The following is a 14,442-nucleotide window of genomic DNA, read 5'->3' on the forward strand; positions in this document are numbered from 1 at the left end:
TCTGTGGTTTGAAGGAAAGCGCATGTGTGACAAAGAGCCATGCATTTGAAAAAGGGAGGTGTGTGGAAAATGTTGGATTAAAACACTAAAAGCAGCAACGGTGGTAGAACCTAAGCCAGAATCAAGATCTTTTCACTGTGTTGTCTAGACAGTTGTGTTCATGAGTGTTGGTGACTATTCCTTGTCTCACCCTCCCTAAACAACACCCCCTCTCAGACAGAATGGTTAAGCCCATCACCCACCAACCCCCCTTCCCATGCGAGGCTGCGGCTGCTCTATATTAGCACAACCTCTCATTAAATAAGTGAGGGGGTACATCTGATTTCGAAATGGGATTCTCCTAATCTTATTAGTCTTACAGATTAAGTTATACAATCACCAAGGCGTTGTCATTGGATTCTTGAATTCTAAATGGCACTATATGTCTAGAGCTGCAGACAAACAGCTCACACACTGATGAAAACTGCTAAATAATTATGCAAATGCATACCTAGATCATGGACAGGACACAAGGTAATTGGAATTGGAAATTGGTATTTTAAACTGCTGTTGAGTGAAATATGCTGTATAAATAAAACCTGACTTGACAAAGTATGGACAGATGGGTGAATGGATGGATGATCAGACAGGTGGATTAGATGAAACTTTAATGATCCCTATGGGGAAAGGAAGCTTCTGCTGCAGCCAAGACCTGAGAGGCAATAGCGAAGGAGGCAAGTGAGGGTTGTAAGAGTGATTCAAGTAAGCACGCTAGCTTAAATAGACTGCAAAATATTAATCGGATGGAAGTTCAGCAAATTAACTTGCTAGAAATCACTTTTAGTCATCCGTTATCTTATTTGTGCCTGCTGTAATACCAGGAATGCCAAAAGCTTCACTCATAGGCCTTTCAGAAGAAAAGCAAGATAAAGTTTTTATGGTAATTATGGTAATGTGATGTGTATGTGATCATTTATTAATGATTCTATATAATGCTTTATTAATGTTTCATTGCTTAATGTAACATTCATTGAATTATTCAATTAGCCTACTTTAGTTTGTTGTCTAACCAACTGGTGTGTCAAAAATTACCATACCACTGAGTACCGCTTTGTAATTCAAATTAGCATTAAATGTTTATTAGCTTTTCTGGCAGCATGGATCAACGGATGGTGATGTCTGTAGTAAGAATCCAACCTTTCAGTCCAGACTTTTAATACCTCAATAAGTGTCAGATGCATTATTTTGAAATATTGTGCAGAAATTCCAGAATGTCCAGATAGCAGATATGGATATATGGCCCAAGAATTCCTGTTATGTCTACACAGGGCTCGTAAAATTGCTTGCTTGCCTGCTTATATTATCAGGTGAATGCTCAGTAGCATATTGTTTAAAGCTCTGCTGTGCATATGTAGATTCTAAACATCTTGCTTTATCATGAGATCAAGAGACAATTTCAACCACTTTCTCCCTTTTCCATCTCCTTAGGGGCTGCTCCCTTTTTTTTATTTTGTGCACACGATATAGTCTTAAATAGTCATTTGTATCTGGTGAATATCCATTCATCCATTTTCTTCTGCTTATCCAATTCAGGGCCATAGGGAGGGGTTGGAGCCCATCCCAGATGTCACAGGGAAAGAGGCAGGGTGCACCGTGGATAGGTTGCCAGACTATTGGGGCTAACACAAAGGGAAAGAGAACCATTAACACCTACAGCTTATTAGAATCACCAGTTAACCTTCATGCATTTCTTTGGGAGGAAGCTGGATTACTTGGAGAAAACCCACAGAGGCACAGGGAGAACATGGAAGTCCACATAGAGAGGCCCCGGTGGGTTTGAACATTGGACATTGTCCTTATTAAGGAGTTTAGAATCTCTAATTAAGTAAATAGCTTTTACAGAGGTTTAAGCACTAGATATAATATGTACATTCTCAGTATGTGTCCAACACAGTCAAAGACAAACATGTCATTGTGCATTCTCACTAGTTTCTTCCCACACTTACTAATCCTAAATGTAAGCACCACTATTATCTGCTTAGCTCAACAAGGGGAAGTTGCTGAAATGTGTTTGCTTTTCTGAATCAGGTCATTGCGTATATACTCTGAGCACGGTTTTTCAACCACTCAACATTTTTTTAATCCAGCTCTTAACTTTGTATAATGCCTGCTTATAAATATTGGTTGTTCATGTTATTTGAAGAGCTTTAAAGTGATTTGCATTCCAGTTTAATGAAAAATATTTGAACATTTAAGAGATATTGTTTGCACTTTGCATAGAAAGTATGTCTATGTTGAACTTGAGTTTTGTCTCCTGGTTTTGTGAAGTCAGGAACTTCAGTGACTAATACATGGTTAAACTGAAAGTCCATAAAAACATTTGAATAGCATTTGAGCCATACAAATACAATTAATACTGTAAGAACAAAAATATACTAAATTTTTTTAAATTAATTTTTTAACACATTGGTGTCCATTCCAGCATACAGACACACAAAATGCCCCACCCTTGGCCTGGATAACATAGCCACACACTAACCTACTGTGGCTAAGGGTGGGAGATTTGCTGTGGGGGAGGGCTTTTTTCTGGGGAAATCCGTAGCTTATAAATCTCCACTGGTTAGTGGAGCCCCCCTGAGGCGCTGACCTCCCTCCTCCCGCTGCATCCCGTCGGCACAAGAGATTCCTTCACACTGGGTGCCATAACGCCGATAGGAAAAATCAGCAGATGGTGAAACACTTTCTTAGGGCATTTTAAGGAGAAATGCTTTGTAAGATTATTTATCTGACATCTTTGATTCCAGTCACAGATGCAATGCATTTTGTATTTGAATTCAAAAGTATGTTATCCTAATTTTGTTTTCTTACATATTTTACACATGCAGAAAAGTCTTTAAATCCCCTGCATGCACTTATGACCAACAGAAGGAGGAAAAGAATCTCACTCTAAGCTTATTAATGCATCCTGGTTGTTCTCCAGAATGGGCTTGCTAGTTGCCATAGCAACCAGGCCTTAGATATTGTTGAGTAGGAGAAGCTGGATGTAGAAGTCGATGTAGAATTCACATATTACCCTGTAACCCTGGCTGGTGTTTTTTTCTTTTAAATGTAAAGTAGCCTATCTAACTTTAAAAAGGAAAATACCTGTAGTTAAAGTACGATTATTATTTGGCATTTATATTATATCACCAGTCGTATCTAGTACTTTAGATCTTTTAATATAAACAAATGCCTCTGAATGTGAGGCTCTGACTGAAAATCTAAATTTCAGTGGTTGTCTGCCAGTGTCTGCAGAAATCAACAGGCGACAGTGCTCTCCATCTTAAGTGCTGATGTGTGTTCACGCCTAGTCAAGCTGAGGAAAATCAAAAGACACTGAAAAATTAAGGAGGTCATTCTTTCAGCTCTACTGAGTGAGGAAGGGATGGAGGCTTTACCAACCATTAACAGTTACAGAAAGAGGTTGAACAATTGCAGACAATGATACGTACTATCATAGATGTGGAGTTCGCTTAAATGTCATATTTTCACTCATCCATCCAAGCATTTATTTTCTTCCAAGCAGTGGGAACAGGAGTAGAGTTGTGCAGACCTTCCACTCCCTGGCTCTGCAAGCTCTTCCAAAGCGTCCCTGAGGTATTCCAAGCAAACAAAGACAACATAATGTTGATCCCTAGACTACCTTAATTGGCTCCTGACAATTTCTGCCATTTGCATCTGCAGTCTCATTCGTATGTTCACTACCCACAGGTTAAATCCTCACCTTTGCCTTTTGGCTCAGCTCTCTGTTTTTGCCACAACACACTGGTATATTTATTTTATCACCGTAGACTGCGTTCTTCCCACACTTTTGAATACAACTCCAAGATGCTTGATCTCCTCCTAATGAGACAACAACTCATCTCCCAAACCCTGGCTGAACCTACAGATTGTGTCCATAAACGTTATGGACATAATCAGTGGTACAGTCCACATTAACTGGCAGAGTCAAACACTTACAGGGATCTGGTGGCCCATAGCAGCAATGCACCTCTCAAAGGGCATCCCAAGGGATACAGTATATGCCTTTTCTGTGTTTACAAAGTACGTTTGCTTAAGAACCAGTGAAAGGGCTGAATGGATGGTCTGGTGTTTTGCAACCATTAGATAAAAGCCTCCTTTATCTTTCTCAAATCTGAGCTTTGACTGATGCTTGTTTTATGCTTTGAGTGGGTGTAGCTCAAAGGTAGTCCGCAGACACTCATGGACTATGTCTATAGTTTTCATGCTGTAATTTTTTATCTTTAAAGTTTGTTTCAGGCTTCTCCCATTTCCAGTGAACTTCGCTCTTGCTAGATTTCATGTTCCAGTAGTATCTGCTCTGCAGTGATAACAAGCTCATCGAATTCTGTAAATATTAAGAAATGGCGCTCCAGTGCTTCCTTTAATACCTCCTTTAACATAGGACACTGGATCATCCTTTATGAAAGTAGAAAATGACATGATCCATAATCATACACCATCATCAAGCTGAAGTGGCATAGATGATTTAAATGTTAGCTTCAGTGCCCCCCGCCCATGCACATGTAGTAGTTCATTTTTGGGACATTGTAGTCTAAACACAGCAAACATTCATTATCACATCTTTTGTGGAGGCACAGTCAGATTTTCTGAGCTCAAAGGTTCTCTGTTCCTTATGAAGTCCCCATTTAGATCAGCTCAGCAGCAGAAAGTTACAGAACTCATCCACCAGAACGCTCCTAAACAGTTTAATAGATTATTTTGTTTCTTTGTTTTGAACTGTTACTGCACTTGACCCATGCTGCTCAGCAGTCTGATTAAAATCACATGTATTGTTACAGCAAAAAGAAATCTAATGGTCATCTGCAGCTAATGGTCTGTTGAGGCTATGGAGATCCTATCAGTACACCATTGTCCTATCTCTATTAAAAGCCTAGGCTCTTGGACAACATGAGAAGCTAGGCAGTCAGCCAGAAACACTTATCATCCTGTCATCTATTTTTCACTAGCTTTACAGCTCAGCTGTACTTCACAGTGAGCATCTCTGAGAGCTTGGCGATTTGGGACCATCAAAGCGATCTTAATCTGTGTGAATCTGAATAGATTTGGCACCAGAAAAAATAACATTTGTGATAAAAAATAAACACAAAAAACAGTGTTTTGCTAAGGTTCATATATTTTCTGAGCAGTGAAAAGGTATAAAATAGCTTTATTGAGGAACTCCTTTAGATCAGACATCAAAAGTCACCTATGAGGGACATATTCAGACAATAAGTCCTTCTGTCTAAAAGGATTCAGTAAATTAATCCATGCCAAAATCATAAAGAATTCTTATTTCTTTTTTTGAAATGACGACATATTGCTGGCACTGGAGATTTAAGTATGTGGAGCGGGAGGCTCCACTCTCAGCAAAAGCAGTGAACATGAGGGGACTGACTGGACTGACAATGGGGACAAAAGTTTGACTGACTTGCCACTGACACCCAAGATTGCACCTACTCGCGATCGTGGCTCAAGAGTTGGCAGTTTGTTTTGTAATCGGAAGGTTGCTGGTTCGAGCTCCGGCTCAGACAGTCTCAGTCGTTATGTCCTTGGGCAAGACACTTCACCCGTTGCCTACTGTTGGTGGTCAGAGGGCCCGGTGGTGTCAGTGTCCGGGAGCCTCGCCTCTGTCAGTGCGCCCCAGGGCAGCTGTGGCTACAATGTAGCTTGCCATCACCAGTGTGTGAATGGGTGGATGACTGGATGTAGTGTAAAGCGTTTTGGGGTCCTTAGGGACTAAGTAAAGTGCGATGCAAATACAGGCTATTTACTCCACCCAGCCAGGGTGGAAAGGAGGGATCTATGTTTTTACAGGAGGAGGAGAGGATGAAGGCGACATCCTAGTTTCGCATGAGCTTCTGACCCATGCAGATCTTTTAGTTGCCACTTTTCTGTGTGTATGTACTAGCAGTGTGTTATTATGACATCGTGTTGTTGACAATGCAAAGATCACAGTGAGAAACTGGTGTAATGTGTTATTACACCAGTTTCTCACCTTAACTAGGATAGACTGGTTAAGGTGGGGACCACTAATGCTGGTACGCTGACGCAGAGGCGTAGACACCATGTGCTAGCATGTAGGTCATTGGGGAATTTAGACCCAACTTTAGGGTCAGCCACTTATATAGACGCTTTAGGAGGGCCCAGAGGGGTCCCTAATAAATACCAGGTAGCATCAGGTTTTGAAAACATACCAGTCCTTTCAGCTTTCTTTACAGCCACACCAACTAAAAATGTGGATAAGATTAACTATGTCCATTACGATGTTAATGTTAAGGCTTGCCAATTTGACTACGGATGCAATTGAGGGATTAGCTGAGCAGGTGGCTCCTAGCTCTCTGATGGCTGTACAAAATAGGATGGCCCTTGATATGCTGTTGGCTGAAAAAGGGGGTGTCTGTGGGATGTTTGGAGACATGTGCTGCACATTCATTCCAGACAACACGGCCCCTGTGACCAGAGAGGGACTGAGAACATTATCCAAGGAAATGCATGAACATTCAGGGGTGAACAATCCTCTGGAGGAGTGGATGATGTTTGGGCAGTGGAAAGGGTTTATTTTGTCAATCATGGTGCAAGATAGATGTTGTTGCTCAAAAGTTAAAAACTGCTAGACATTGGGGATGTGAAACTATGTGTAGGCCAGTGGAAACAGAAGAGCACGAAACAAGTGTTAAAATTAAAGATAAAAACCATAAAGCAAATGAGACGTGTTGAAAAATAAAGGTTAAGAACTAGGGTGCAGGGCACAACTGAATTTCCACTGCCATGTGGGTGGGATGACAGTGATAAACATGTTGTGATTGGCTGACTGGGGGACTGCTCCCTGTTGGCAAGGAGGGGTGTAATGAAAAGGTATAAAATAGCTTTATTGAAGAAATGCCTTAGATCATACATCAAATCATTCTCTAAATCATACTTTAGAACATACTCTGTGCAGCTTAGAGTTTGATGTGTGTGATCTCCATATGCATATGCTTTGCTGAATAAAGAGTTGAAGTTGGACTTCACGTCTCCGACTGACTTCTTGCCATCTAAAGAATCGGGTGAAGCCGGCGTGCTTCAACAGCAGCAACCATGTCATGGATGTATTACTTATAACTAAAAACTTAGACTGGTTATAATATACTAAGAGGAAAAACAAAGTATTTAGGACCAGTGTTGGTCAAGTTACTTGAAAAAAGTAATCAGTAAATAATTACTGATTACTTCCCCAAAAAAGTAATCCCGTTACTTTACTGATTACTTATTTTCAAAAGTAATTAATTACTTAGTTACTTTTTAAAAACACGATTTACAACCTGAAGAGGTGATAAAGCGATAGATCTTTCAGCCCAATTCTACTTTTTCTACATAATCCATCATACAAAATGTAATCAAATGGAAAAGTATCTTTTTTTTAACTTGTTTTATCAGTTTTAATCTTTTAACTTTATGCATCAAGCAAAAATTTAATGATATGCAACATTCTCTGACTTGAATAAATTAGTTTAACATTTAAACCTATTTTCTACACATTCCAGCACATAAAATAAAATATTTTTTGTGTTTACACTCAGTCTTTCAAATAGATGCAAGTAAAACACAGCAGAAAATAAATAAAGTCAAAGACTCAGCGGTCCAGTTGCTCTATTTTCACCTGTAAAGCAGGACTACGGTAGGCGGAGGTTTACCCTGGTGCAGGTGTGCCGCGATCAGTTGAAGAATCCACGACTTTCTCTGTGAGTTTCCCATTACGTCATTGCGCACTCGGTGCTTGCTTGGAAGTTTAGGGGTTTTTTTCGCTGTAAAAAGAAGTTTTCTTCCCACGCACGATGGACGCTAATGTTTTTGTCACTTTTTATGGAATCAAACTTAAAGTAAGGTCAGTACTTCCACGCTTTAAACGCTGCACGCTCATGCTCTCTCCCACAATCGATATGTGATCCATTGTTGATCTGCACACAGCTGTTGTCACGAACGGCGCACTCGCTTACATCACGGTCGTGAGACATTCTCGCAAAAAATCACGGTTTTAGTAACGCAGTAACGCAGCGTTCCTACGGGAAAGTAACGGTAATCTAATTACCGTTTTTGCAATAGTAATCCCTTACTTTACTCGTTACTTGAAAAAAGTAATCAGATTACAGTAACGCGTTACTCTCTGTTTAGGACTAGTATGGCTAGATGTTGAAGTTAATGCCAATGATCTCTCTTGTAAGTACTGTACATTGGGTATTTTACATATCAAATACTCAGATTTATAAAACCACCACCCAATCTAACGTTTATGCCACAAGTGCCCTAAAACAGCATTATTGGTAATTACCCAAATCTTTGTTTATTTTTATGTAATAGTTAATCCACCAACATGTGCAAAATCTTTAATCAAAATTAGATTTTGCTACAATATAATTATTGCTGTTATCTGTGAATTTTCAAATTAACTCTTTTATTTTAAAAAAGGGAAGCAGATTAATACATTATCATTAAAATGCCAAATTACAGTTATTTAATTGTATTCATGAACCGAAACATTTGTTTTGGTGACTGAATATTATGCTTCATTAATTTCTGACTTCTCAGTGCAGTCCGGGTCAAATTTGGGTAAAAACAAAAATCACGAATTCAGTTTGCTATTTGCCTAACAACATTATTTTTTCTCTTTCTATGACAAAGTCTAATATATTTGTTAAGCACTGTACAACGTGTAGGAAATGACAGTGTTTAATTTTACATTGTCTGGCAGGAAAGCCACTTAAATAAAAAATTAAAAAGCAGTCATTCGGTAGTGAGCACAAATGAGTGAGCACAAGTTTAGCTTTATTCATCCCAAGGGTTGGAAAATCCTTGAATTATAGCAGATAAAAACACTCAAAGAAACCAATAACAAAACAGCTTAAATAAAACAGAATAGTTCAATAAAAATGTAATATGACAAACCAAAACCGCTCAATAACGTGCACAAAATGAAGGAACTTATTTAAAAGGGAAAAAGTATAGAATGAAACACCAGCTATTGATATAATAGGACATTTAATATTGGGTGGGTGGAGAAAACATTTCACATTATATTATTCTATCTCCAGTTTAAGCTTGACTATTAAAATCATTATCCATGGAATTAAGTTAATGAATTTTGCATAGACTGTATGATGCTGTTGGGAGATCCCTGAGCAAAATGATACTTTATGACTGAAAATATAGGAATGTGCATGTAATGGTAGAAATATTAAGTCATTAACATAGCAGTATAGTAGAGTGTTCTTTTAGACAAGTTTTTGCATACAGGGAGTACTGGTACATAGAGTCATTACACTGAACATATGGTGTTTATTTTCTAGGCACAATCATGACTGTTCAGCTTGTTTTGTTGCAGCTCTAAATGAAGATGTGTCAGCACATTCAACTTATGTTGCTATGGGCAGAGGTTTTTTTTGACATTGAGGGGAAAAAAAAGACCAAAGCATCTTTGGTCTTTAGTTAACAGCAGTTTTTTATAAAAAAAAAAAAGAAAGAAAAAACAGTGATTCAGCTCGTTGTATTTCTAAAATTGAAATCTCCAGTCAATAAAAATGCTGAAACACGCTTTGTAACCAAGAGCATTTATTTTTATTTTAAAAAAATGAAAGGGAAAAGCTTTCATGTCTTCCTGCCACAGTGACTGGGTGTTTAGCAAACCAATTAAGGAATCTGCTAATTTCTTCATAGAGTAGATTTTATCAGCATTTTTCAGGTTTCTCCCAAAATGAGAGACTGATTGAGAGACAGTGAGGCTGTGATGTCTGAAAATTTTGTAATATGCGAATATTCAGTAATATCTAACATTCATTATCAACTGTTATTTTTAAAATAACATTTCGTTATGCTGGTGAAACACAATGGTGAACAGTAAGGCAGCTCACTATAAGCTCAGTATAACCACTGCATAAATTTATAAAATGCAAATGGTACACCTTCAGCTCCTCTGCACAGGCCATTAAGAAATAATGGTATGATGTAATGCTGCCACCTACTGGCAGAAACAGACACAGCATATATCATGGTAGAGACCTTTTACCATTATATAAGCGATAACAAGAAATTACGTCATGCATCATCCAAATCAAATCACATCAAATTACAGTCAGGTAAATACTGGTGAGGTATAATAGTTTGAGAAGGACTTTGTTTTGAATAACTGAAAATAAATGAGTTCATCATTTCACACATAAAACAGTGACAGCGCAGTTATTCAGTCGGTATCTTTAATAATTAACCAATGAATGTTTGGCTGGCTGACGGACCTTTATTTCCTTAAAGGAAACAGAAGCTCTGCTCCATGCTGGTGAAGACCACAGCTCTAGAACAGCAGAAACACATCCGTCAAAAGTGCAGCTACAATTACACTGGTGTATTAGTTCTGTTTTGTGCATTAGGTTATTCAGCATCACAGAAAGAAATACTTAAATTTAAAAAAAACCATTAACTTTAATAGCTACTTGTATATAAGCAGTGTTTTTAAAGCAGCTGCTGTGCAGGCAACAGCTGGATGTAACAGTTTCCTGGTATACATTTCCACTGCAAGCAACCAAGACCCAGCTATTCCACCACTGAAGGACATGTGTCAATATTTACCTCCCAAATTTACTGCAGCCAACTGGTGCATTCAACATTCTTACAAAATCAATTTTCTCTTCAGCTCACTTTTGCAAAAATAAACAAACAAATAAACAAAAGTAGAGAGTTTGTGCATACTTAAGGCATTGCCTTCAGGTGAACAGGTGTCAGAGCACTTATCCATCTGGCTTTGTGGAACAAGATTGTGGGGAGCTAAGGACTTCGCTTAGGCTTCACTTTAAAACGTCCTGTACTCAAAACAGGGCATTGTCAAAAAAAGCAAATTTCTACACAAATAAATTTGATTTATTCCCCTTTGCATGTGTTTTGACCCTGCTCTCTTATTTTGTCTCCAACACAAAAAAAGTAATGATTGTAAACTCTTAACTGGCCGTACTGAAAATCATGCAGTTATTAGCATTTCCCTACTGCAATATGCGAGAAATATGTCACCTCCTGATAATCTATTTAGCTCTTTGTATTTATGAATCTTAATATGAGATACAATGCCACTTAATCATGGATGACCTACCAGGGTTGAGAATTCTCTCTGCAGCTTTGTGCTCGTGGTGCCTGCGGAGGATGTTTTGTGCCTTCCTCTGGTTTGTGCTTATATCAGGCGCAGCCTTGATTTCTGTTGCTGTCAGGTTGTTCTTGATGGCTTTTGAAGCTGTGGAGCGAGCCAGGCTGGGAAGTAGGTTCTGGTATTCTTCATCGGTGAAGTCTGGCTCTGGGCCCTCTACATCACTGACTCTTAAAAGGGAAACACAATATATGTTATGATTCTTTGTCACATCGCTTTGACTGCTAAACAAATATTTGTGAGAGTTGCAATAGTATTGTTCTGGATCTTTTCATCATCATTAGCATTAATAGTTACACGTGTCGTCACATATTTGTAGTTCCATATACAAAAAAGGCAAACATTTATTTTTAAAGATGAATATTACATCAGATATAAAGCTGCCAACATACCTCCCTTTAGTTAAAATAGTGTAAACTTCCAGCACCAACAGCTCAGCTGCTCCTGGTTTACAATGGATTGTTCCATCAATGGCCTCCTTCTTCAAGTACAGATTCCGCTTCTCTAAAGACTGAATCAATAAACTTTGTAGATTATATTTAAACACTTGAATGGAGAAGGAAACCACTTTACGATTCAGTTAACACAGGCACTGTGGGTAGTGAAAATGTCACATCCCAGCGGGACCTCAACACAGGGTTGGACTGGTAAATCTGGCATACTGGGCATTTTGTGCACCAGCTGTACAAGCACTGACAACAGCCCATTCATTTATTTTCAATACTGACACTGGATTGCCCAATCAATCTCTTAATGTGACCAGCCCATCCCCTTTGCTGTGTGGAAGAAGTGGTGAAAAGGTGAAGCTGAAAAGCTGAAAGAAAACAATAAAAAGAAATTAAGAACAACCAACATGTTAGCTGTCGGGGCTGCTGCTCCACCATGAACCGGGAACAACTAGTAACCAATCTTCAGTTACAGCACGCTGTTGCTGCAAGTGCCTGCTGTGGAGAAGTGAGGGGGAGATGGAGGTAGATGAAATTGACGTGGTGAGAAAATAGATGAAGGGACATAATAAAGAAGGAACTTTGACCACGAGCCATTGCTAATAGCTGAAGTTTAGCTTTTAACTGTACCAACTATTTAAGTCCACGTCCAGCCCTGCTTCAACATGTGCATTTAAAGCTCCATGCTGTCTGTGTGTCTGTGCCCCTGGTGTATTGCAGATTAACCAAAACATTTATTTATGACACTTGCAGTAGCAGTAGCCTGCAACAAGTAAGAGAAACTTGAACTTGTATTATTTAAACACCAAACTGTAGCTGGAAGATGCATTTCAGTGACATGCCAACTGCAGTGAATAAAAAAAGCATTTCTTCGTGGCTCATTATATTTTTGAATATTTTGCTCTGCTCACCCGCTCTATCTGGCTCCAGTTCCACTGTTTGGCAGAAAGCGATGTTCCTCTGTCGTATGAGTGCAATGAAAAGTCTCGGGGGTAATAATGAGAAAATATCTGTGCCACAAGGTAGCCGCTGGAAAAATCTCTGGAAATGAAATACAGAAATAACAATATGCACTTACTGGCTCTACCAGTGGAATTTGCCTTAGCACTTGGTTATTCCTTGTCATAGCAGATTTATTGTTATCCTTGCGTTTTCCTTCTTTTTTAATCAACCTCACATAATCCTGCTCCTTTTAAGTTGGTTATTCGCTTCATATTTTATGCATTGTAAGTTTGTGTTTAAATGAGGAAACGGAAGAAAATGGGCCACATGGTAGTTCAGAATTTGGATATGCTGTATATAAATTAGGAAATTGATACAAACACAGTTTACAGTGTGCTGGAAATTGGGTGGGTGGGTGTGAGGGGGAGGTAGATTGAGGTAGATTTTGTGTGGTGATATTGTATTGATACAGGGACACCAAATATCACTTTAATTTAATTTTAAACAAATTAAAATATTCTGGAATTACTATGAGGACTCACCTCACGCACCACAATCCTGAGATAATGATAGCCAGACAAACTTCAATTAAATTGGCTCAACTCTAAGCCCATCCAACACTGGACACACTTAGCTTGACAAAGCCAGCTCTTTTACACAATTTTCAAACAGCCTCATGCTTTAAAACTTACAAGCTGATGAATGACCTCCTTTTAATTTCAAAGAGACATTTTTCTTCATAAGGTCTGGCCTGCACAGTCCCATCCACTCAGTTTCCTTCTCATTCATGCTGGTTACCATGATTGCTGCAGAAGCACTAAACCACTGTTAGCCAACTAATGAAATTAAGATTGCACTGCAACAACCTATCTTTACCAAACTGTATGAATTTAACTTCCAGTTCATGTGTATCAGTAGAATTCAGCTAAGGGGGTACATCAATGCCGTAATGGGTACTGTATGTGTGTGTGTGGATTTATATATATCATGAATGTATGTATTGTGCATTCATTTATTCCTCTATTCCTCTTTTCTGCTGAACTAACAGTTCAGCTGCTGTTCTGATCTTCGGGATTCAGAGGTTATCCACAGATCTCCTTTTTTCAGTCACAAGAGTCCAGGAGCTAATAAAAAGTGCGACATCGTGTGCATATATAAAATGTGCAGGCTTAGATACAGCGTGACACTTGGTCACCCTAGTTTTATGTGATTTTTTTTTTCTTTTTTTTTATTCTGCAGTTACATGTTTTTTTAAGTTAGAAAAAAGATTAAATGGTATCTAAAAATGGTATCTACATTCAATTTAGCTAGCTAACAGTAGGTTAGTAAAAACACAACATAATACTTTTCTAACAATATGCAGGAAAATAGACGTGTAAAAATAGATATATTTTTTTTTTTAAAATTACACATATCCTCTTTTAAATATTCTTCTTCTTTTCTTTTATTCGTATTTGTGATTCACAAAATAGGTTCTGTACCTGCGCACATTTTTGGGATAAAATGCCAAGTCCAGAGTTTGCAGCCACTTGACTACTTCTCTTGGTAGTCCTGTTTTCTTGGGACATTCTGCGAAACATATGCTGCTCCGAGCCATGAAATCTACACACCAGTGACTTTTCTATCGCTGTTACCAGTCACCTCCATAAATCAAGCCGAGATCTGCTTTTTTTTAAGGGAGGGCTAATTGACGAGCTCCTGGCCTGTTTTGTTGAGATTTCTATGACAACGGCACTCTGCGGTGCTAAACCGTGTCGGTAGCGGCGTGCTGCCCTCTAGAGGATGAGCGGTCTGTTTCTTCAGTTATTTATTTATTTGGCTAACATTTGTATAAAGCTTTTAAATAATAGTGCTACCCAATAAATAATACTA

General features: G+C 38.6%; 1 protein-coding gene across 1 annotated transcript; it reads right to left on the bottom strand.

Moving 5' to 3' along the window:
- Positions 1–9,183: 9,183 nt before the first annotated feature.
- Positions 9,184–14,435, bottom strand: spata4 (spermatogenesis associated 4). Its single transcript, XM_082510336.1, is given in 7 exon segments — positions 9,184–10,342; positions 10,738–10,815; positions 10,818–10,847; positions 11,132–11,352; positions 11,575–11,693; positions 12,540–12,669; positions 14,052–14,435. Coding segments are annotated over 7 exon segments (789 nt in total). The 5' UTR covers positions 14,168–14,435; the 3' UTR covers positions 9,184–10,247.
- Positions 14,436–14,442: the final 7 nt, after the last annotated feature.

This window comes from Aulonocara stuartgranti, assembly GCF_965226115.1.
Source record: "Aulonocara stuartgranti genome assembly, chromosome: 2".
NCBI classification, from domain to species: Eukaryota; Metazoa; Chordata; class Actinopteri; order Cichliformes; family Cichlidae; genus Aulonocara; species Aulonocara stuartgranti.